This window comes from Hevea brasiliensis, chromosome 8 (genome assembly GCF_030052815.1).
Source record: "Hevea brasiliensis isolate MT/VB/25A 57/8 chromosome 8, ASM3005281v1, whole genome shotgun sequence".
Taxonomy (NCBI): Eukaryota; Viridiplantae; Streptophyta; class Magnoliopsida; order Malpighiales; family Euphorbiaceae; genus Hevea; species Hevea brasiliensis.
Window position 1 is genome coordinate 7,642,281 of NC_079500.1, and position 21,891 is coordinate 7,664,171.

The 21,891-nt window shown below is 35.0% G+C and overlaps 2 protein-coding genes across 15 annotated transcripts; both read left to right on the top strand.

Annotated features, from left to right (window-relative positions):
- Positions 1-2,286: 2,286 nt before the first annotated feature.
- On the top strand, positions 2,287-12,087 carry LOC110650723 (uncharacterized). Of its 8 annotated transcripts, none has more exons than XM_058151173.1 (16): positions 2,287-2,461; positions 3,280-3,358; positions 4,083-4,202; positions 4,561-4,620; positions 4,718-4,819; positions 5,400-5,483; positions 5,560-5,678; positions 5,881-5,982; positions 6,212-6,328; positions 6,870-6,935; positions 10,362-10,428; positions 10,835-10,888; positions 10,962-11,051; positions 11,219-11,272; positions 11,379-11,417; positions 11,619-12,087. In XM_058151173.1, exons 2-16 carry the CDS (start codon positions 3,353-3,355, stop codon positions 11,736-11,738), a joined length of 1,200 nt encoding a protein of 399 aa, XP_058007156.1. In that variant the 5' UTR covers positions 2,287-2,461; positions 3,280-3,352; the 3' UTR covers positions 11,739-12,087. The 8 variants fall into 8 exon arrangements, with proteins under 8 accessions (XP_058007156.1, XP_058007159.1, XP_058007157.1 ...); XM_058151174.1 differs by lacking the exon at positions 2,287-2,461 and adding an exon at positions 2,521-2,904; XM_058151175.1 differs by lacking the exon at positions 2,287-2,461 and adding an exon at positions 2,980-3,191.
- A 591-nt stretch (positions 12,088-12,678) lies between these two features.
- Positions 12,679-21,647, top strand: LOC110650720 (pentatricopeptide repeat-containing protein At1g10270). 7 transcript variants are annotated; one of them, XR_009150546.1, is made up of 4 exons: positions 12,679-15,657; positions 20,619-20,876; positions 21,125-21,220; positions 21,339-21,647. XR_009150546.1 is itself a non-coding variant. In XM_021805824.2 (3 exons), exons 1-2 carry the CDS (start codon positions 12,766-12,768, stop codon positions 20,724-20,726), a joined length of 3,000 nt encoding a protein of 999 aa, XP_021661516.2. In that variant the 5' UTR covers positions 12,679-12,765; the 3' UTR covers positions 20,727-20,746; positions 20,834-21,306. The 7 variants fall into 7 exon arrangements, 3 of the variants coding, with proteins under 3 accessions (XP_021661516.2, XP_021661517.2, XP_058007163.1); XR_002494037.2 differs by lacking the exon at positions 21,339-21,647 and having other exon boundaries at positions 20,619-20,746; positions 20,834-20,876; positions 21,125-21,306; XR_002494038.2 differs by lacking the exon at positions 21,339-21,647 and having other exon boundaries at positions 20,619-20,740; positions 20,834-20,876; positions 21,125-21,306.
- Positions 21,648-21,891: the final 244 nt, after the last annotated feature.

Genomic DNA, 21,891 nt, shown 5'->3' on the forward strand with positions numbered 1-21,891 from the left:
TATTATATTATATTATATTATATTATATGCTAATAATTATGAATAAATTTTAACGATTGTTTCTTAACTTATATAATTATAAAATTATAGTTTTTCAATTTTAAAATATAACAGAAAATACATTCAATTTTTAAATTTTACACTGTAAAATTTATTTGACTTTCAATTATTGATTTTCTTATTAGATGCTAACCTGAACAGATTCAGGTAGCGCTTAGTCAATATTTTTTTTCACCTTTTTATGCAAATTTTAAAATTATTCTTTTTATAGGTGAAAAATTATTTTCTCTATAGAAAGAAAAAATATTTAATTTACACATAACTTGAGAGAGAAAAAAAAAATATTAACTAAGCGCAGTGTTAAAAATCAGCACTTAACTGAAAAATCAATAATTTAAGGTTAAAAAAATTTTACTGTATAAAATTTAAAAATTAAGAGATCGTAATGTTACAATTATATAAATTTATAAACGATTATATTGAACTCTAGATCTACGAGACATTTCACTCTTGATTTTACGAGTCATATATTTGAAGTATCACATTATAATATATTATTTTAATTATAATTTATTAAACATTTATTTTACAATATATATATTTGCTAGTTTTTTATTTGTGCCTACGCAATTTTTGTGTATGTAGAATGGGAACACGAGCGTGTAAAATTGGCTTTAACTTCATATGAAAAATATTTAATTAAATTTAAAAATTTTAAGTTGCTGAATGGTAAGATTTAAATATATATAATCTGATTTGATTTAATGAAAAAAAAAATTATTTATCTGATAAAATTATATTTAAATTTTCATGTTTTTATTTTTTTATTGAATAAAAATTTTTTAAATATTATATTAAATTTTATTTTTTTATATTTTTTAACACAAAATTTTAGTTTTGATAATTATTGAATAAACTATTTATTTTAAATTATTAATAAAATATTTCATTCCCATTAACACTACTTAATGAAAATATAAGCAATTTAGTTAAAAAATAAAAAATTAATTAAATTAAAATTTATAATAGATTAAATTGAATTAAAATAAAAAAATCAAATTAATTCAATTCAATTTTTTTATTTCAACTTTATTGATTTTTAATTTATATTTTAAATAGAATAAAATATTTAAATATTTTTCAATAATTAAATAATAATATATTAAAAAATTTCAAATTTAAATAATAGCTATTATAAATTTATTTTCTTATAAAATATAAATATTTAATTTAATAATTATAAAAATTATTTTTAGATGTATCAAGAAAATTAAATCTTCAGCTCAGCTATGTTTGTTATGTAATAGGATCATTAAGAGGTATTTGATTCACTTTACGTGTAATGAGACCGGTGATAGACATTTAAATAAATAAATTTAAATATTTGATAAACTTAAAAAAATAGAACTGATAATTGATAAGTAACTGATATAATATCATCAGCTGCAGTTTGTATTAACTTTATTTTTATAACTATTTTTCATTCGCTAATAGTTGATTTGATTTTATTTTTTATTTAGACTATATTATTCTTTTTTATATAATTCGAAAATTAATATTATCAATGCTTTTATTTTTTTTTATAATCTTAACATCTTAATTTATATATTACAACTTTGTTAATAACATAAAATATGAAATACTTACTTATTATGAAATAATGTATTTTTTATATCTAAAAACTTAAAATTAGCTATAAATTTTTTATTTATCAACAATAATAGTGACTTTATTCTTTTTATAATTACAATTTTAAAGATATTTATTTATTTTTTAAAAAAATTAATTATTTTTTAATATTTAATAATAAAATAAATAATATAATATAATAAATTAATAATTATATATTTATTTTAATAATAAAATAAATGATACAATATATTAAATTAATGATCATATATTTATTTTAATAATATAATAAATAATATAAGTTATTAAATTAATAAATTTATAATTTAATATTTATTTTAATAATAAAATAAATTATATAATATATATATATCTTTATTAATTAATTTACATATTATTAATAATAATTAAATATAATTTTATTAAATATTTAATATAAATTAATTATTATTCGTTTAACCGTTAATAGTAATAACTCAACTAGCGATACATCTGGCTGTTAAATTAAATAGGCTCTGAATACTTATAAGTGGAAATGGTTAATTAAATAACTTGAATAGCCACGTAGGATAAATGTGCAGAGAGTATAATGTAAAATCCTACGCGCGCGAGTAACATAATCAGAGGTTCCCACTTTCCCACCACCCCCGTGTTCTCCCGAGCATCAGCCTCTACTCTTTGGCATTATGTGTCGCTTCAAGGTTCAAAGTTCAATCTTTAACTGGTTGAAGACTACATACAAGTCCCAGAAAACAAAATAAAAAAATATTAAAAAAAAAGAACAGAGACCAATTCAGATTCTGAAAGTGCTGTAAATGAACTGATTCTAATGGTGGGTTCTATTTTCTCTCTCTCCATCTCTATCTCTATGTCTTATTTCCTTCTGTTTGTATGCTAATGGTGGGCTTTTTTTATTTTGTTTAAAAAAAAAAAAGCTTTTGGGTTTTGTTGTTTCGCCCTTGCTTTCAGTTAACGTCACCGTTTTATCCACCTTAGGGAGGTTTCAGATTCTGTGTAGACATTGCCTGCCTTTGCAGCTTGGCTTTCTCTCATCAACTTTCTCTTGTGGGATTCTTTGCTTTATCTAAACACAGAAGCGTTCCGTTTTACACTTTTTTTTTCAAGTTGATATTTTTTCAAGTTGATAAGTTAACTCCAAAAGTGTCCCTTTCCTCTCCCTTTTGGGCTTTCTTCCTTTTTTTTGGGTTTCTGTTTGTTGTTGATGCTTCTTCTGCTTCTTTCCTTTCTTCATTCAATATGAAGTTTCTCCACTGTGTAAGCTGTCTCTGTGTGCTTCTCTCTTTTATGTTTATGTTTTGTTGGTGGTTTTTTAAAAAAAAAAAAATTCTTTTGCCTTTTCAAATGATTGTGCTTCAATGTTTGTGAACTTCATTAGATGCTGCTCTGTTCTTTTCTTCTTCTGCATATGATTAGTGTTGGCTATTTTGGTTCAGCCTTATCATAATTAGGGGAAATAGAAGGATGCATTTTTTGAGATTGATTCATTACTTCTATCATATTCTGTTTGGTTGCTAAGAAAACAGAGAAAAAAAATGAACAAAGTAAGCAAAAACAAGTTGAATCTTTTACTGGTTTACTGTTTGTTTTTGTTTTCTATACTCCAAAAGTTGAGTCTTTTGTCTTCACCAGGCCACCGGAGTGAACAGAAACCAGAGAGGTTGCTATTTTCAAATTCTTTTCCTCCCTTTGTTTCTGCTTCTTCATGGGGGTGCGTGAATTTCGTTAAATTTGTGTAGTTAAGGTTGCATATTGGTTTTCCATTTTGTAAATGAATGTGTACTGAATTTTCATAATCTATAAGATTTATGTGTTTATGGTTCCAATCTTTTGAACTTCTTACCGGAACCAAACTTGAGAGCAATTTCAGATTTTGGTGGAAATTAAATTATTTTCTAGTTCATTTTTTTTTATTGCAGTTGTTTTTTCAATTACTATAATGACCATGGTTGTAATTCTAAAATTATGGTCTATGGGTTCTACCCTGTTGCTTGAATTTTCAGTTTATAAGGGAATTCAAATCCCAAAGTTTGCATTCTTTTGGCTGAATTGGAGGTAGCACACAGATTTGAATTGATAGCAGTTCTAGAAATGATTTATCTTTTGAATTGTGGATTGATTTATATGGATTTTCAGTAGAGCTTATTTTTTTGGATGAATGCTTTCTGCGTTAACAATCAGTTCTTTTGTAGTGTCTTGACAATTCAGCAATATATATATATATATATATATTTATTTATTTATTTTTTTTTTCTTTTCTAAGTTTTCCTTATCTGAACAAATTGATTAATTTCTAGCATTCCATGAGATATTCAGACTGCACCTAATTTCTTATGGTTACATATTTTTGCCATTGCTGCTGTTTTCCTTGTGCCCATTCCACAATAACATGTTATTATAATTTCTCATGCTTCCATGTACCATTGCCTTCTCAGGGTTCTGCACAATCAGATCCTAAGAGCAGATCATACCTTTGGACTCTCTTCTTTGCAGCTTCTTTGATCTGTAGTGCTTACTTCATTGGTTGTTCATCCTTTGGAAGTGAATATAAAGAAGTATATATCTCTTTTCTATCCCTTCTTTTTGAAATTCACTTTTGCAGAAGTGAATGGTATAGATGTTGTTTTTTCAATGTATTTAAATCTTTTGGGTTGACATGATAATTTCTCATTCATATGAGAGGATCTTGATGTATTCAATACTGGCATAGAGGTCATATGTGATATATCACTAAATAAAAGAAAATTTCATTGCTGGTTTTATTCTTGAATTTGTCATATTATTTTTTCCCCAAGACATAGACCTTTGTTTTTGTTGTAGCAAGTATTACAGATATTATTGATTGGGTTTAGTCTAGTTTTAGGGCAACAAGCTATTCTAGACATTATTTTATGTTGAAAATCATCTATGCAGAGATTAAGAAGATGGCAAGTCATTGAGAAAATGCAGAGCACAACATCCAATAAATGCCAGGTTTGCGCCATTCACAAGTTTAAAATGAAAAGTACATTGTGAAGCGTTACATAAAGTCATTTAGATATCTCGTTAATTTACATTTTCTTTTGCTTAGGATCTTTGCAGGTCTTCTGGAAGTGAGGCATTGCCCCAAGGAATTGTTAGAAAAACATCAGACTTTAAAATGCGGCCTTTATGGAACAATTCTGTGAAAGATGTGAGTGCAGTCATCATCACAATACATAATCTGTGATGGAATGAACTTGAAGTGCATGAGATAATCTTTCAAATGTATATGATCATTTCAAGATTTATAGCAATTGTTATTGGGTTCATATTACTGAAGGATCATGCATTTTGTCCTGCAATGTGAACCCTGGCTGGCAAAATACTGGTATCTACTGTTGGGTTGCATCATACACAGATGCGCTAGTTGTATCATGTCATTAACCTCAACAAGTGATATTTTGTGAGGAAATATGTTTTACTGAAAAGTTGTTTTCCCTTAAACAAATGGAGTCTAAAACTCTAATTTGATTTATCCATGACTGAAAGCATAATTATAATAGTCTGGTTTGGAATTTAGGGTGTCATTGTATTTTAAGACTGGAGATGGTGCTGTACATTCATATGAATTGAAGTAAATAGGCATTAAGATCTGAGAAGCTTGAAGGGGATGTAAGTCTTAGATTAACTAGTGTTCTGCTGGGAAGAAGCAGTGATACATGCACGGTTTCATGCGCTATTTTTATGAAAATTCTCTCTCTATTCCTTATATTGTTTTGTTTGGGTGTCAGAATGAGCCAAAGCCTTCAATGAGCTTATTAGCACTTGCGGTTGGAATTAAGCAAAAAGAAGTAGTGGACCAAACTGTTAAGAAGGTAGTTGTCAATCCTCACCATTTGGTTTAAAATTTTCTCACCATATTTATATCTGAAATTTATTGCCTTCTTGCAGTTTCCTTTGAGTGATTTTGTTGTGATGCTTTTTCATTATGATGGTGTTGTGGATAAATGGAGGGATTTGCCATGGAGTGATCATGCCATCCATGTGTCTGCAGTGAATCAAACAAAATGGTAAGGTTAATCAACCAAAATGATTCCCATATATTTTTGCATTGGTAATGTTCATATACAGCGCGTTTGTGTTTGTATGTACTCAAGGGGCACAGATGAAGGCATGCATATCTGTGCAAGGATCTGTTCTGTACCTCTCGTGCCTGTGCACAAATGTTTTTCTCATGGTTTATACAAGCTTGACCATTACTTGGTTGTATAGGTGGTTTGCAAAACGATTTCTGCATCCAGACATAGTTGCTGAGTACGACTACATATTTCTTTGGGATGAAGACCTTGGAGTTGAGAATTTTAATCCAAGACGGTATGAATGTTTTACATTCCAATGGTCATACTGAATTTCAATGTCGATAACTACTGTAACACTCTCTCGGTAACTAGTTTCTAAGATCAGAGTTTTAACATGTTAATTACAGCATATTAGAAGCTTGGTTTATCTTTCCAACTCAAATTATGAGTGGTTTTTCTGTTCTCAAAATTTTTTTTTAATGAAAACTTTTAACAATGCATTGAATATAATAATTCCTTTTCAGATATCTGTCAATTGTTAAGGATGAGAGACTTGAAATATCACAGCCAGCTCTTGATCCTGCCAAGTCAGCAGTGTCTCATCCAATTACTGCACGTCAACCAAAATCAAGGGTGCACAGGTCAGTGTAAATTAGTGTTTGGACTAACTGAAATGGTGGCATATCTTTCTACAAACTGGGGAGAGATCACACGATTTGCTATCAATATTTTTTGCTGTAGATGAAGAATATTACAATTGAATTTTATAAATTGAAGGGGATATGACCATTGTGATTAAACTATTTGGGGCCTTTTCATTTGCTTGAACTTTTTTAGGTTAAAAATTTAGTTGTTAACATCTAGGACCCTCATGCTTTCAAGAATTTAACAAAAAATAATAATAGAAAAAAAGGAACCTTCACTACACCTTGTTCTGTTTTATTGTAACTAGTTTTTGCTGTTATCTGTTTGTCCAATTTGGTGGATTAGTTTGCTAAACTTGGGTGCGTCTACTGAAATTTGTTATTTTCTGTTGAGAATTTAATTCAACATCTAATTTGGATTTCCTTCTCAATAGAGGTAAGGATTATGCACAGCTTATAGATTCTCTTATTCTGAATAACGAACAATCTTGGTTTTGGGTATAGAATGTGAGTTTGACTAGTGGTTACCTTTTAACAGAAGGATGTATAAATTTAAAGGCAGCGGAAGGTGTTATCACAACAGCACTTCTCCTCCTTGCATAGGGTAAATGATGACCAACTCTCATTACTTGTCACTTTGATTATTAAATTTATATCATATTATTTTCCTATCTACTTGTTGGAAAAGAGAAGGTTTTTTAATGAACTGTAAATAAGTATATTGCTTCCACAACTCAACTCAACTCAACTAAGCCTTTATCCCAAAAATTTGGGGTCGGCTATATGGATTCGCTTTTTCCACTCTGAACGATTTTGGGTTAAATCCTCAGAAATGTGTAATGCTTCTAAGTCATATTGTACTACTCTCCTCCAAGTTAATTTAGGTCTACCCCTTTTTTTCTTTCTATCCTCTAACCTAATGTGCTCTACTTGTCTAACTGGAGCCTCCGTATGTCTACGCTTCACATGACCAAACCACCTCAATCTCCCTTCTCTCAACTTATCTTCAATTGGCACCACTCCTACCTTTTCTCTGATACTCTCATTACGGACTTTATCTAGTCTAGTATGGCCACTCATCCACCTTAACATTCTCATCTCTGCAACTCTTATCTTAGATGCATACGACTCTTTCAGTGCCCAACACTCACTACCATATAACATAGACAGTCATATGGATATACGATAAAATTTTCCTTTTAATTTATTGGGAATCTTACGATCACATAAAACTCCCGTGGCACGTCTCCACTTCAACCATCCGGCTTTAATCCTATGACTAACATCCTCCTCACATCCCCCATCTACTTGAAGGACTGAGCCTAGATATTTAAAGTGATTACTTTGGGACAGTACCACCCCATTCAAACTAACTCCTTCCCTATCACCAGTTTGGCCTTCACTGAACTTGCAATGCATGTATTCTGTCTTCGTTCTACTTAACTTAAAACCCTTTGACTCTAGAGTACTTCTCCAAAGTTCTAGCTTCCTATTGACTCCTTCTCGTGTCTCATCTATCAGAACAATATCATCCGCAAACATCATGCACCAAGGAATACTCTCTTGTATATGTTTCGTCAGTTCATCTAAAACTAATGTAAAGGTAAGGGCTTATGGCTGATCCTTGGTGTAATCCAATTGAGATCGGAAAATCTCTTGTGTCCCCTCCCACTGTGCGCACAATAGTAGTTGCTCCTTCATACATATCTTTCAATACTTGTATGTACCTAATAGATACCCTCTTTTGTTCTAACACATTCCATAAGATCTCTCTTGGAACACTATCATAAGCCTTCTCCAAATCAATAAAAACCATGTGTAGATCTTTCTTCACATCTCTATATTTCTCCATCAAGCTTCTAATGAGAAAGATCGCTTCCATAGTTGAACGACCGGGCATGAAACCAAATTGATTGAGAGAGATAGAAGTATCATGACGTAGTCGATGCTCCACAACTCTCTCCCACAACTTCATAGTATGGCTCATGAGTTTAATTCCCTATAGTTTGAGCAACTCTGTATGTCTCCCTTATTTTTAAAAATAGGTACTAAAATACTCTTCCTCCATTCATCAGGCATTTTCTTTGAGTTTAGAATCTTATTAAATAATTTAGTTAACCATGCCACTCCCATATCTCCCAAATACTTCCACACTTCAATTGGTATTTCATCGGGTCCACAGTCTTTACCCACTTTCATTCTCTTAAGTGCTTCCTTTACTTCTAAAGATCGAATCCTTCTAGTATAATTTACATTCTTTTCTATTGTTCTATAATCTATATTCACGCTATTACCATTTTGACTATTATTAAAGAGATCATTAAAATAATTTCTCCATCTTTCTTTAATGTCCTCATCTTTCACCAACACTTTTCCTTCTTTATCCTTAATGCACCTAACTTGATTGAGATCTTGACATTTCCTTTCTCTACTCCTTGCTAATCTATAAATATCTTTCTCCCCTTCTTTAGTTCCAAGTTTCTCATATAACTTTTCAAAGGCATGTGCTCTTGCTTGACTAACTGCCTTTTTTGCCTCTTTCTTTGCTATCTTGTACTGTTCATATGCCTCATTATTATCACATTTAGGTAATTTCTTATACCATTCCCTTTTTCTCTTCACTACCTTTTGTACTTCCTCATTCCACCACCATCTCTCTTTTGAGGGTGGTCCATGTCCTTTAGACTCTCCAAGTACTTTTCTAGCTACTTCTCTAATCTTTGATGCCATCTGTATCCACATATCATTGGCCTCCATATCTAGCTTCCATACTTCAGACTCGAGAAGCTCATTTTTGAACTTCACTTGCTTTACTCCTTTGAACTCCCACCACTTTGTTCGAGCTACACTATTTCTTCTAACCTTACTTGAATTGTTCCTAAACTTGACATCCAAGACCACCAACCTATGTTGACTTGTTAAAGCCTCTCCTGGAATGACCTTGCAATCCTTACATAGAGCTCTATTTGTCTTCCTGGTTAAGAGGAAGTCGATTTGGCTTCTATGTTGCCCACTTTTGAAAGTCACTAAATGTGACTCTCTTTTTATAAAGTAGGTATTTGCTAGTATTAGGTCGTATGCCATAGCAAAATCCAGGATGCTTTTTCCCTCCTCGTTTCGACTGCCAAAACCAAAACCTCCATGAACATTCTCATAACCTTGCCTATCACTTCCTACATGTCCATTCAAATCTCCACCAATGAAAACATTCTCTTCATTCGGTATGCTTTGCATTAAATCATCCATATCTTCCCAAAACCTTTGTTTACTCTCACTGTCTAGTCCTATTTGTGGGGCATAAGCACTAACTATATTTATTGTTTCTCCTTCTAGTACTAGCTTTACTAGTATAATTCTATCTCCTACTCTTTTCACAGCTACTACTGCGTCTTTCAATGTTCTGTCTATGATTATACCCACTCCGTTCTTATTTCTCTCCTTTCCGGTAAACCACAGTTTGTACCCTGAATTACCCACTTCCTTACTTTTCTCTCCTACCCATTTAGTCTCCTGAATGCAAGCAATATTCACCCTTCTCCTTTCCAAGGTATCCACAAGCTCCATTAATTTTCCTGTAAGTGATCCAACATTCCAAGTACCAACCCTGATCCTCCTCCTATCCTGCTCCTTCCTAATTGGTCTCCTTCTATGATATCTTCTATTGTTTTCTATATCTATCTTGTGTTCTGTTCCACTATTTGTTCTACTATCTGTCCTATGGACTAACTTCTTTACCCACACCCGTCCATGATGTGGGAACCCTTGCTCACTTAACACCACACCCGGGCGCCGGCATGGCGCGTCGCTTTCGGTGAACGCCCTACACCCTTGCATATTTATCACTACACCCGGGCTCCGATGTAGCGCGTCGTTAGTAGAGGACGCCCCAACGTTTATATCATTTGAATCCATATCATAGGGTGTGACGAAATTTTTACGCTGGTTGTCACCTACCGCAACCCTCCTCCTTTACCCGGGCTTGGGACCAAGTATATTGCTTCCACCCTGAAACTAAATTTTGTTAATGCAGTTGGGTGGAAATGATGGCACCTGTCTTCTCAAAGGCTGCTTGGCGATGTGTATGGTATATGATCCAGGTATAGTTTCTGTCTCAAGTCTTTTTCACATTGGAATGTGAGGGGTGGTACTAGCTTTTGATAAAATCATACTCAGCAATCTATAGTTAAAAAACTTGACCAAATTTATAGCAGTGGGTGACTACTGATACTTGAAATCGTTCTGTGACATGATGATTAGGTATATTGCTAATCACATTGAATGAAACTTGGTAGAGCGGGTGGTATTCATTCTGACTTTAGTTATATTTTAGTTTAGATTCAGTTGCTAAAATCCATTCCCTTTTGTTAGTTAGGATATAGAATCGCTAATGAATCAAAATACACCACCTTACTTGGTTGGTCAGTAGAATATATTTGCACTGTCATCTCTACATCATGTCTGTCTTCGTAATACTCACTGGCTAAGGATCTTTCACTTGTACAGAATGACTTGATCCATGCCTGGGGCCTGGATTTCCAGCTTGGTTATTGTGCACAGGTAACTTTCCAAATCCTATGAATTTCCATGTGATTCCATGGGCTATAAATGTGATAGTTCTACTATTTTATAGGGTGATCGAACAAAAAATGTTGGCGTAGTTGATTCTGAGTACATTGTTCATCTGGGTCTTTTAACTCTTGGTGTCTTCAATGGAACTGAGGCAAGTCCTTAATGGAATATGTTTCTTTCATCATTCTATTGTATTTTCATCCATCACTTTCCATTACCAAACATGTGTTAGTTCAATTAAGCAAGACAGCTTGCACTAGCAATGCTAAATGTTTAGTCTATCTCAATATTTATATAAGTTTCTGCTTTTTTGTGCAGTCTAATTCTCATTCTGGTTCGCAAGTTCATCTTTCTCAAGAAAAGCATTTTGCTGTAAGCTGCTCAACCTAATATATTTCTATAAATAATCTGAGCTTGCTACAGTCTTCTGAATAAAAAATAATAATAATAATAATAATAATAATCTTTGGTACTGCAGGAGCCATCGGAGTCCCATGTAGTTGATAACAGAGTAGAGGTACGCTCGGTTGATTATTTTCTATGCTCGCAAGCCATGTTCTTTTTTTCATTACGCATTGCACAAACTGCAAAATTATGTTCTTTTTGTTGTTTTTCCCTGCTTATTTATACTCTCAACAATATGCTTATTTTTCCTCAAATGAATTGACATGGATCCATTGGTTTAAGAACTAGTTATGGAGTAATGATATTTATACAGGTAAGAAGACAGTCCTACTTTGAAATGCAGATCTTCCGGGATAGATGGAAAAACGCTGTAAAGGACGACAAATGCTGGGTAGATCCATTTCAATACTTAGCAAACCAAACTAATAATTAAACTTTATTCCCTCATATGAAGATTGGTGGCTACATTCATACATGACAGCAATAGCTTCTTGTACAAACCATCCATATGAATTTTTTGTTCGAAAAAATCTCAAAACAGCAGAGGTAAAGTGTGTAAATTCTTCAAGGAGATTGAGATTGTGAATTTGTGATTTCTTGGCTGCTGCTGCATAGCCAGTGGTGTTCATATCTGGATGATCTCAGAGAGATGTGGAACAGCCAATGCAGATTTCTGTAATTTTATGCTTCATTTGATCTTCTCATTCAAATGAGAAATGGCAGATATGCCTGATGTGTGATTTCCTACTTCCCACTTTCAAATTATTGATAATTTTTTTGAATTCTGTAAATACAATTTAATTTTGAGTGTTTTTTTTTTTGAGTAACTTCAAATATTTATAAAATAATACCCCTTCGTTCACAATGATTGGTTTACTTTTATTTTCACATAATTTAAGAGAATAAAATTAATATAATTAAAGCAATAAATTTTATTTAATAATTTTTTAATATACTTTTCATTTTTATTATTTCATTTAAAATTAAATAACTTTTGGTATTAAATTATTTTTAAAATTAATGAATTTTAATTTTTTTAATGTGTATTAAATAGAGAATATTAATAAGTTAGTAAATAAGTTATTATTTTAAAAAGAAAGTGATTTACAATTTGAGATAAATGGAAAATAAAAGCAAAAGTTAATATTGAAATTCATCAAATGATGAAATTGTAAGGACGATATTGTAAGTGCGCATTACATACAAAATGATGAAATTGTTAAATTTTGTAAAAATTTGGCCCAACTGTAATTATAGGTAAAAAATAGGTACTAAAAAGTAATTTTGTCAAAAATAAATTAAAAAAAAAAAAAAGAAAACCACAAACATCACATTTTTTTTTCATCAGATTACTTTATGGTCATTTCCATTTGAATCCTCTTAGGGTTTAAGGCTTGAAGCTCTCTCCGACTGTACTTCTCTTGCCTCTCAGACTCACACAAAGGTTCAACGGCCCAAAGATGTCAGTCTACCGCCTCCTCCGCCACTCCACTGCCACCGCCGCCACCAACGCCAAGTCCTGTCAACCTCTAATTCGAGCCCTCCACTACCTCACACTCTCTCCCAAGACGACCACCTCCGAAACTTTTGACTCTAATGACCCAATCTCATCGTTATCCAACCCCATCTCCTCATCTTCTCTCCTCCCTATATCCCGCACCTACGCCTTTTCCTCCGCCGAAGAAGCTGCTGCCGAACGCCGTAGACGCAAGCGTCGCCTCCGCATCGAACCTCCACTCCACGCCCTTCAGCGCAATCCCAACCCTCCGCCTCGTGACCCCAACGCGCCTCGTCTTCCGGACTCTACCAATGCATTAGTAGGCCCGCGACTGAACCTTCATAACCGAGTGCAATCTCTCATTCGCGCCTTCGATCTCGACAACGCCTCCCTTCTCGCTCGCAACGCCGTCTACACCAGAACTCGTCCCACTGTGTTCACCTGCAACGCGATCATCGCTGCTATGTATCGAGCCAAACGGTACAGTGATGCAATTTCGCTATTTAAGTACTTTTTTGAACAGCATGATATAGTTCCTAATGTTGTTTCGTATAATAATTTGATCAATGCACATTGTGATGAGGGGAGAGTCGATACGGCACTTGAAATCTATAGGCATATAATTGCAAATGCTCCGTTTAGTCCATCGCATGTAACTTATAAGCATTTGACTAAAGGGTTGATTGATGCTGGGAGGGTTGATGAAGCAGTGGATTTGTTGAGAGAGATGTTGAACAAAGGTCACGGGGCAGATTCTTTGGTCTTTAACAATATAATTAAAGCGTTTCTTGACTTGGGAAATTTGGAGAAGGCAAATGAGTTTTTCAATGAGTTGACTGAGAGATGTTTGTGGTATGATGGCACAGTTAATGCAACATTTATGGATTGGTGGTTTAAGCAAGGGAAGGATAAGGAGGCTATGGAGAATTATAAGTCATTTATGGATAGGAAATTGAAGATTGCACCTCCAACTGGAAATGCCCTCTTGGAGGTTCTGCTCAGGTATGGGAAAAAAGAGGCGGCTATAGCTTTATTTGAGTTAATGTTAGATAACCATACCCCACCAACCAACCAAGGTGTTAATTCGGAAACTTTTAATATCATGGTGAATGAGTGTTTTAAAGAACAGGAGTTTGCTCAGGCAGTGGACATGTTTAGGAAGGCAGGGACAAAGCCTGGGTCAAAACCTTTTCAAATGGATGTTGCAGGGTATAATAACATTATAATAAGGTTTTGTGAGAATGAGATGTTATTAGAGGCTGAGAAATTCTTCACAGAACTATCATCCAAGTCTTTGTCCCCTGATGTCACAAGTTATAGAATGCTGATCGATGCTTATCTGAAGGTTGAGAGAATTGATGATGCTCTAAAGTTGTTATATAAAATGGTACAGGAAAATTTGTGGGTGGTGGCAACTTATGCGACAAGGGTGTTTAGTGAGTTGATTAAGAATGGAAAGGCAGTTGAGTGTGCACAGATTTTGACTAAAATGGGAGAGCGAGATCCAAAACCAGACCCCTCTGTTTATGATGTTGTGGTGAGAGGACTATGTGAAGCAGGTGCATTTGACATGAGCACAAATATACTGGAGCAAATGATGAGATACTGTGTTGGTGTTCCTCCCACGTTAAAAGAATTTGTAACTGAGGCATATACCAGTGCTGGACATAATCAAGAAATTCAGAGAGTTTTTGATGAAAATAGGTGGAGGAACATGTCTAGACCCCCTCATGTGCAAAGACAACCTCGAATGCCATGGGGTTCTCAAATGGCAAGAGAGCAGCAATCTTCATTGCCTGCACGAGCACCATCAGGTCAACCTCAGATGGCAAGACAGCAACCATTTGGTCGCCAGCAAATGGAAGGTCAAATGGTATCAGGATCACCTCAAGCGCCATCAACACAACCATTAGGTTCCCATAATACTGCAGGACAGCAGCCATCATGGTCCTCTCAGATAGGACAGCAGCCATCAGGGCCTCATCAAATTGCAGGACAGCAACAATTGTGGTCTTCTCCAACAGGACAGCAGCCATCATGGTCCTTTCAAAGAGGAGGACAGCAGTCATCATGGTCCTCTCAAAGGGGGGAACAGCAGCCGTTAGCATCCCATAGCACTGCAGGACAGCAGTCATCTGGACCTCAAAAAATGGCAGGGCAGCAGTCTTCTTGGCATGCTCAATTTGGAGGACAGCAGCCGCCATTGTCCTCTCAAAGGGGGGAACAGCAGCCATTAGCATCCCATAGCATTTCAGGACAGCAGTCATCTGGACCTCATCAAATGGCAGGCCGGCAGCCTTCTTGGCATGCTCAATTTGGAGGACAACAGCCGCCATTATCCTCTCAAAGGGGGGAACAACAGCCATTAGTATCCCATAGTAGTATTGCAGGACAGCAATCATCTGGACCTCATCAAATGGCAGGGCAGCCTTCTTGGCATGCTCAATTTGGAGGACAGCAGCCACCATTATCCTCTCAAAGTGGGGAACAGCAGCCATTAACATCCCATAGCTTTGCAGGACAGCAATCATTTGGACCTCATCAAATGGCGGGTCAGCAGCCTTCTTGGCATGCTCAATTAGGAGGACAGCAGCCACCATTGTCCTCTCAAATGGGAGAACAGCAGCCGTTAGCATCCCATAGCATTGTAGGACGGCAGTCACCTGGACTTCATCAAATGGCAGGGCAGCATCCTTCATGGCATGCTCAATTAGGAGGACAGCAGCCATCACTGTCCTCTCAAATAGGAGGACAGCAGCGATCATGGTCCTTTCAAATGGGAGAACAGCAGCCCTCAGGAACTACACACACAGCCAGACATCAGCCATTTGAATCCATGCAAATGTCAAGACAGGTATCATCTAGAGACTATCAAAATCTTGGCACTTTTCATCTTGAGAAATACTTTTAAAAGTAATAACAAGACTAATTGACTAAAGATATCTCCAAAATAGTTTATCTGTAAATTTATAGATGACGAGGATGGTTATTTTTGGGTAGGACAAAGATGCCCTACACAAATTTAAAATATTATTTGTTTGCTATGCATGCATGTCAACAAATCTATACCTCTCCCTTTCTGTTTTGTTTTGGAGATAATGATGTAACAATTTTTTTTAATCTTCTTTATTTTTTAAATCTGAAAATTTCAAGTAACAAACTAATGACGTTATTCTTAAGCAAGTAGCTGTTTTTAGTTTTTGTTATTTTTATTTTGAAAAGGTTTCACCTGTTACCCTGCAGCTTGATCAATATCAAATTTCAATATTGCACTTAAGCCCAGTGTTCTGATGATGGTTTAAAAAATCTCACATTTGGTTCTACTTTTAAGTGATACTAGACGGGATTCATGTTGGATTTATGTGTCGAGTCTGAGACCACAAAACCACAATTTGATTTTAGCCTTCTTTTTTTTTTTTGATAAGATTGATTTTAGCCAAATTGCTGCTTTAGAATTGCATTTCCCTTAAGGTTTCAGTTTTAACAACTGTTTCCCTGGCATTATTTCTATGAGTTCTTGTGTTAGTGAATAAAGTAGACAGTATATTATGTGGTATGCCAAAAACCTGCTTGTTGCTTGAAATTCCATTTTTTATTTTTTCTCTAGCACTTTCTCCGCCTAAGTAGTTTGCGCTTAGCCGGTCCCAAGCCTGGATAAAGGAGGAGGGTTGCGGTAGGTGACAACCAGCGTAAAAATTTCGTCACACCCTATGATATGGATTCAAATGATATAAACGTTGGGGCATCCTCTACTAACGACGCTACTGTAGTGATAAATATGCAAGGGTGTAGGGCGTTCACGAAAGCGACGCCATCTGGCGCCGGTGTGGTGTTAAATGAGCAGGCTTCCCACATCATGGACGGGTGTGGGTAAAGAAGTTAGTCCATAAGACAGATAATAGAACAAATAGTGGAACAGAACACAAGATAGACATAGAAAATAATAGAAGATATCATAGAAGGAGACCAATTAGGAAGGAGCAGGATAGGAGGATCAGGGTTGGTACTTGGAATGTTGGATCACTTACAGGAAAATTAATGGAGCTTGTGGATACCTTGGAAAGGAGAATGGTGAATATTGCTTGCATTCAGGAGACTAAATGGGTAGGAGAGAAAAGTAAGGAAGTGGGTAATTCAGGGTACAAATTGTGGTTTAAAGGAAATGAGAGAAACAAGAACGGAATGGGTATAATCATAGACAGGACATTGAAAGGTGAAAAGAGTAGGAGATAGAATTATACTAGTAAAGCTAGTACTAGACGGAGAAACAATAAATATAGTTAGTGCTTATGCCCCACAAATAGGACTAGACAGTGAGAGTAAACAAAGGTTTTGGGAAGATATGGATGATTTAATGCAAAGCATACCGAATGAAGAGAATGTTTTCATTGGTGGAGATTTGAATGGACATGTAGGAAGTGATAGGCAATGTTATGAGAATGTTCATGGAGGTTTTGGTTTTGGCAGTCGAAATGAGGAGGGCAAAAGCATCATGGATTTTGCTATGGCATACGACCTAATACTAGCAAATACCTACTTTATAAAAAGAGAGTCACATTTAGTGACTTTCAAAAGTGGGCAACATAGCAAATCGACTTCCTCTTAACCAGGAAGACAAATAGAGCTGTATGCAAGGATTGCAAGGTCATTCCAGGAGAAGCTTTAACAAGTCAACATAGGTTGGTGGTCTTGGATGTCAAGTTTAGGAACAATTCAAGTAAGGTCAGAAGAAATAGTGTAGCTCGAACAAAGTGGTGGGAGTTCAAAGGAGTAAAGCAAGTGAAGTTCAAAAATGAGCTTCTTGAGTCCGAATTATGGAAGCTAGATATGGAGGCCAATGATATGTGGATACAGATGGCATCAAAGATTAGAGAAGTAGCTAGAAAAGTACTTGGGGAGTCTAAAGGACATGGACCACCCTCAAAAGAGAGATGGTGGTGGAATGAGGAAGTACAAAAGGCAGTGAAGAGAAAAAGGGAATGGTATAAGAAATTACCTAAATGTGATAATAATGAGGCATATGAACAGTACAAGATAGCAAAGAAAGAGGCAAAAGCGATTAGCCAAGCAAGAGCACAGGCCTTTGAAAAGTTATATGAGAAACTTGGAACTAAAGAAGGGGAGAAAGATATTTATAGATTAGCAAGGAGTAGAGAAAGGAAATGTCAAGATCTCAATCAAGTTAGGTGCATTAAGGATAAAGAAGGAAAAATGTTGGTGAAAGATGAGGACATTAAAGAAAGATGGAGAAATTATTTTAATGATCTCTTTAATAATAGTCAAAATGGAAATAGCGTGAATATAGATTATAGAACAATAGAAAAGAATGTAAATTATACTAGAAGGATTAGATCTTTAGAAGTAAAGGAAGCACTTAAGAGAATGAAAGTAGGTAAAGCTGTGGACAGATGAAATACCAATTGAAGTGTGGAAGTATTTGGGAGATATGGGAGTGGCATGGTTAACTAAATTATTTAATAAGATTCTAAACTCAAAGAAAATGCCTGATGAATGGAGGAAGAGTATTTTAGTACCTATTTTTAAAAATAAGGGAGACATACAGAGTTGCTCAAACTATAGGGGAATTAAACTCATGAGTCATACTATGAAGTTGTGGGAGAGAGTTGTGGAGCATCGATTACGTCATGATACTTCTATCTCTCTCTCAATCAATTTGGTTTCATGCCTGGTCGTTCAACTATGGAAGCGATCTTTCTCATTAGAAGCTTGATGGAGAAATATAGAGATGGGAAGAAAGATCTACACATGGTTTTTATTGATTTGGAGAAGGCTTATGATAGTGTTCCAAGAGAGGTCTTATGGAATGCGTTAGAACAAAAGAGGGTATCTATTAGGTATATACAAGTATTGAAAGATATGTATGAAGGAGCAACTACTATTGTGCGGAGGGGACACGAGATTTTCCGATCTCAATTGGATTACACCAAGGATCAGCCATAAGCCCTTATCTTTTTACATTAGTTTTAGATGAACTGACGAAACATATACAAGAGAGTATTCCTTGGTGCATGATGTTTGCGGATGATATTGTTCTGATAGATGAGACACGAGAAGGAGTCAATAGGAAGCTAGAACTTTGGAGAAGTACTCTAGAGTCAAAGGGTTTTAAGTTAAGTAGAACGAAGACAGAATACATGCATTGCAAGTTCAGTGAAGGCCAAACTGGTGATAGGGAAGGAGTTAGTTTGAATGGAGTGGCACTGTCCCAAAGTAATCACTTTAAATATCTAGGCTCAGCCCTTCAAGTAGATGGGGGATGTGAGGAGGATGTTAGTCATAGGATTAAAGCTGGATGGTTGAAGTGTAGACGTGCCACGGGAGTTTTATGTGATCGTAAGATTCCCAATAAATTAAAAGGAAAATTTTACCGTACAGCCATACGACCGGCTATGCTATATGGTAGTGAGTGTTGGGCACTGAAAGAGTCCTACGCATCTAAGATAAGAGTTGCAGAGATGAGAATGTTAAGGTGGATGAGTGGCCATACTAGACTAGATAAAGTCCGTAATGAAAGTATTAGAGAAAAGGTAGGAGTGGTGCCAATTGAAGATAAGTTGAGAGAAGGGAGATTGAGGTGGTTTGGTCATGTGAAGCGTAGACATACGGAGGCTCCAGTTAGACAAGTAGAGCACATTAGGCTAGAGGATAGAAAGAAAAAAAGGGGTAGACCTAAATTGACTTGGAGGAGAGTAGTACAGCATGACTTAGAAGCATTACACAATTCTGAGGATTTAACCCAAAATCGTTCAGAGTGGAAAAAGCGAATCCATATAGCCGACTCCAAATTTTTGGGATAAAGGCTTAATTGAGTTGAGTTGAGTTTTCTCTTCCTGGCTTACACCCATTTCTCCTGCATTTTGCATCCATGAAGCTTTCGAGGGTGATGAACTGTCAAAGCAATATAGGATATTGGAACTAAAGGAGAAAGATCAAATGAAGTGTTTTTTTTTTTAAACTACTATTATTTATTATGTTTGTTGCTATCTTGAAGTATTTGCTTCAGCTGAAAAAGAGATATGGAACTGTAATTGGAAATAGATAACAACCAGAGAGAAGTTGCAGGTCCTCTAATCTCTATTTCGCACTCAGTCTGTCAATGTATACCGATTACCGTTTTAATTTAGGTCTTTTCAAAGCCGCCCCTCCCCCCCAAAAAAACAACCAAAAAAAGAAGATAACAATAGGACATAAGTGACAAAAGAAGATTGTAAGAACTGGCAACAGTTCATATATCTAAAGAAGTTGGTAGACCGAAATTCTATGGCTAAAGAAAGGTATAGCATATTTTTTTTATAGAAAGATGGTATAGAGGCAACCCACCCATCCAAAATCAGTTGCTGTATTATAGCAATTTGAAAGTCTTTGGCAGTGGCTCAATACTCAACTCAACTAAGTCTTTATCCCAATAGTGCCAGAAAATTTTCTATCTCGATATCACTGTTTAAACTTCCCTCTTTCCAAAATTTGGATATTTGCTCGTCTTCAGCTCATTAATAAAGTACAGGTTTGAAAGATGTGATGCTCTTGTTAGTTATTAGTATTTCACAATATCTATACTGAATGAAGAGCTTTATGTAGCTATTGGTGGAGAACTCTAATATGCATTTTCAGTTACAGTTTTCTTCAGTTGAGAGGATTGTGGGGTATGTCGTAGTGTACAATGAATGATGTTTATTTTAAGAGTAAATTTATGTTTGTTCTTTTTATTTTTCATTTCAGTTATGGTTCTATGAACCATAATATCTAATGAATTACCATTGGTTCCTGACTTGTAATTTTTCATTTGTGTTCTAGTTTGAACCTATGGGAGGACAGCAGCCAAATGGACCCTCAGAAATGGCAGGACAGCAATCATCAGGGCCCCTTGAATGGCAAGAGAACCACCAGCGAGCAGCAGCTTGATTCTTCCATGCAAAGTTAATGTGATAGAACTTTCTGCTCTCTTATGTGCTGATTTTTTTTCTTTTTTCATTTGAGAAAGGAAATTACTTGATCATTATTATATGCAGTGCGTCTTGAGTTGGCTTCATATCACTGAAGTGCAAGAATAAGGTACCGTCTAGCATTCTGGATACCACTTTCTGAGAATCTGACATATATATCTTGCACATCCATCCTATACAAGAGATCAACTATTTTTGTACTTCTACACTTCTTATTTGTCATTGATACATAAATTTTAATGACAAAAAATTTCTTTGCACACCAAATATTGAGGCTCCAATATGCAATTGTCTTTGTAAGTTTGTAGATACTTTTCTTGCCACCAATGACCTTGATATTTTAGTATATTTTAACAGGTGATTTTCTTTATATAATTTCACTATTCTTGCTTGGACGAGGAAATGTAGGATCCTTGGAACAAGATTAGATAGTTGATTATGTTGTAATTTGAGGTATGAAACTGTACTCTTTAGTGTTTGCGACATTGATGTTTCTACAAGTCAATGAAATGAAACAAAATGCAATCCAATTTTTATGATATTGTAGCAAAATCCTGCTCTCTTTTCCAAGTTTCACGAAGGTAGAAGTGCGCCATTTACACTTTAATGCTATGCCTTATCCCATAAGACATGATGGACTTGATGTATTTGGTTGACCCACCCATTTTCAAGGTGATTATTTTTATTTATTAGTACCCCAGTTAAGATGTTTTGGTTGTACCAACTGACATGGTCAAGTATCAGAGGACATGTTAGCCATTATCAATCTAATTTGTAGGACAGAACAGTTTCTATTGTTATAACCTGTGTTTACTCTGCAATCAGAAGAACGAAACCATTGAATGTTTGGCATTATTAAATTAATTTCATTATTTTAAAAGTATTTGTTAATCTCAGTTTCAGAATACTATAGTTAATTTAATAGCACCAAACCACATTCCCCAGGATACCACTTGACTTCAATGGCAAATTCATATTAAATTTTATTTAAGCTCAGTAGATCTAGTTAATTGGATTACCATATTGAAAAATATTTCTCGCATCATTAAGGTCCAAGCCTTGCAAATTTCCTCAAAGTGTATATCACTGAAATCTCCTTGAGGTTTGCCATAATGTTCCCATAT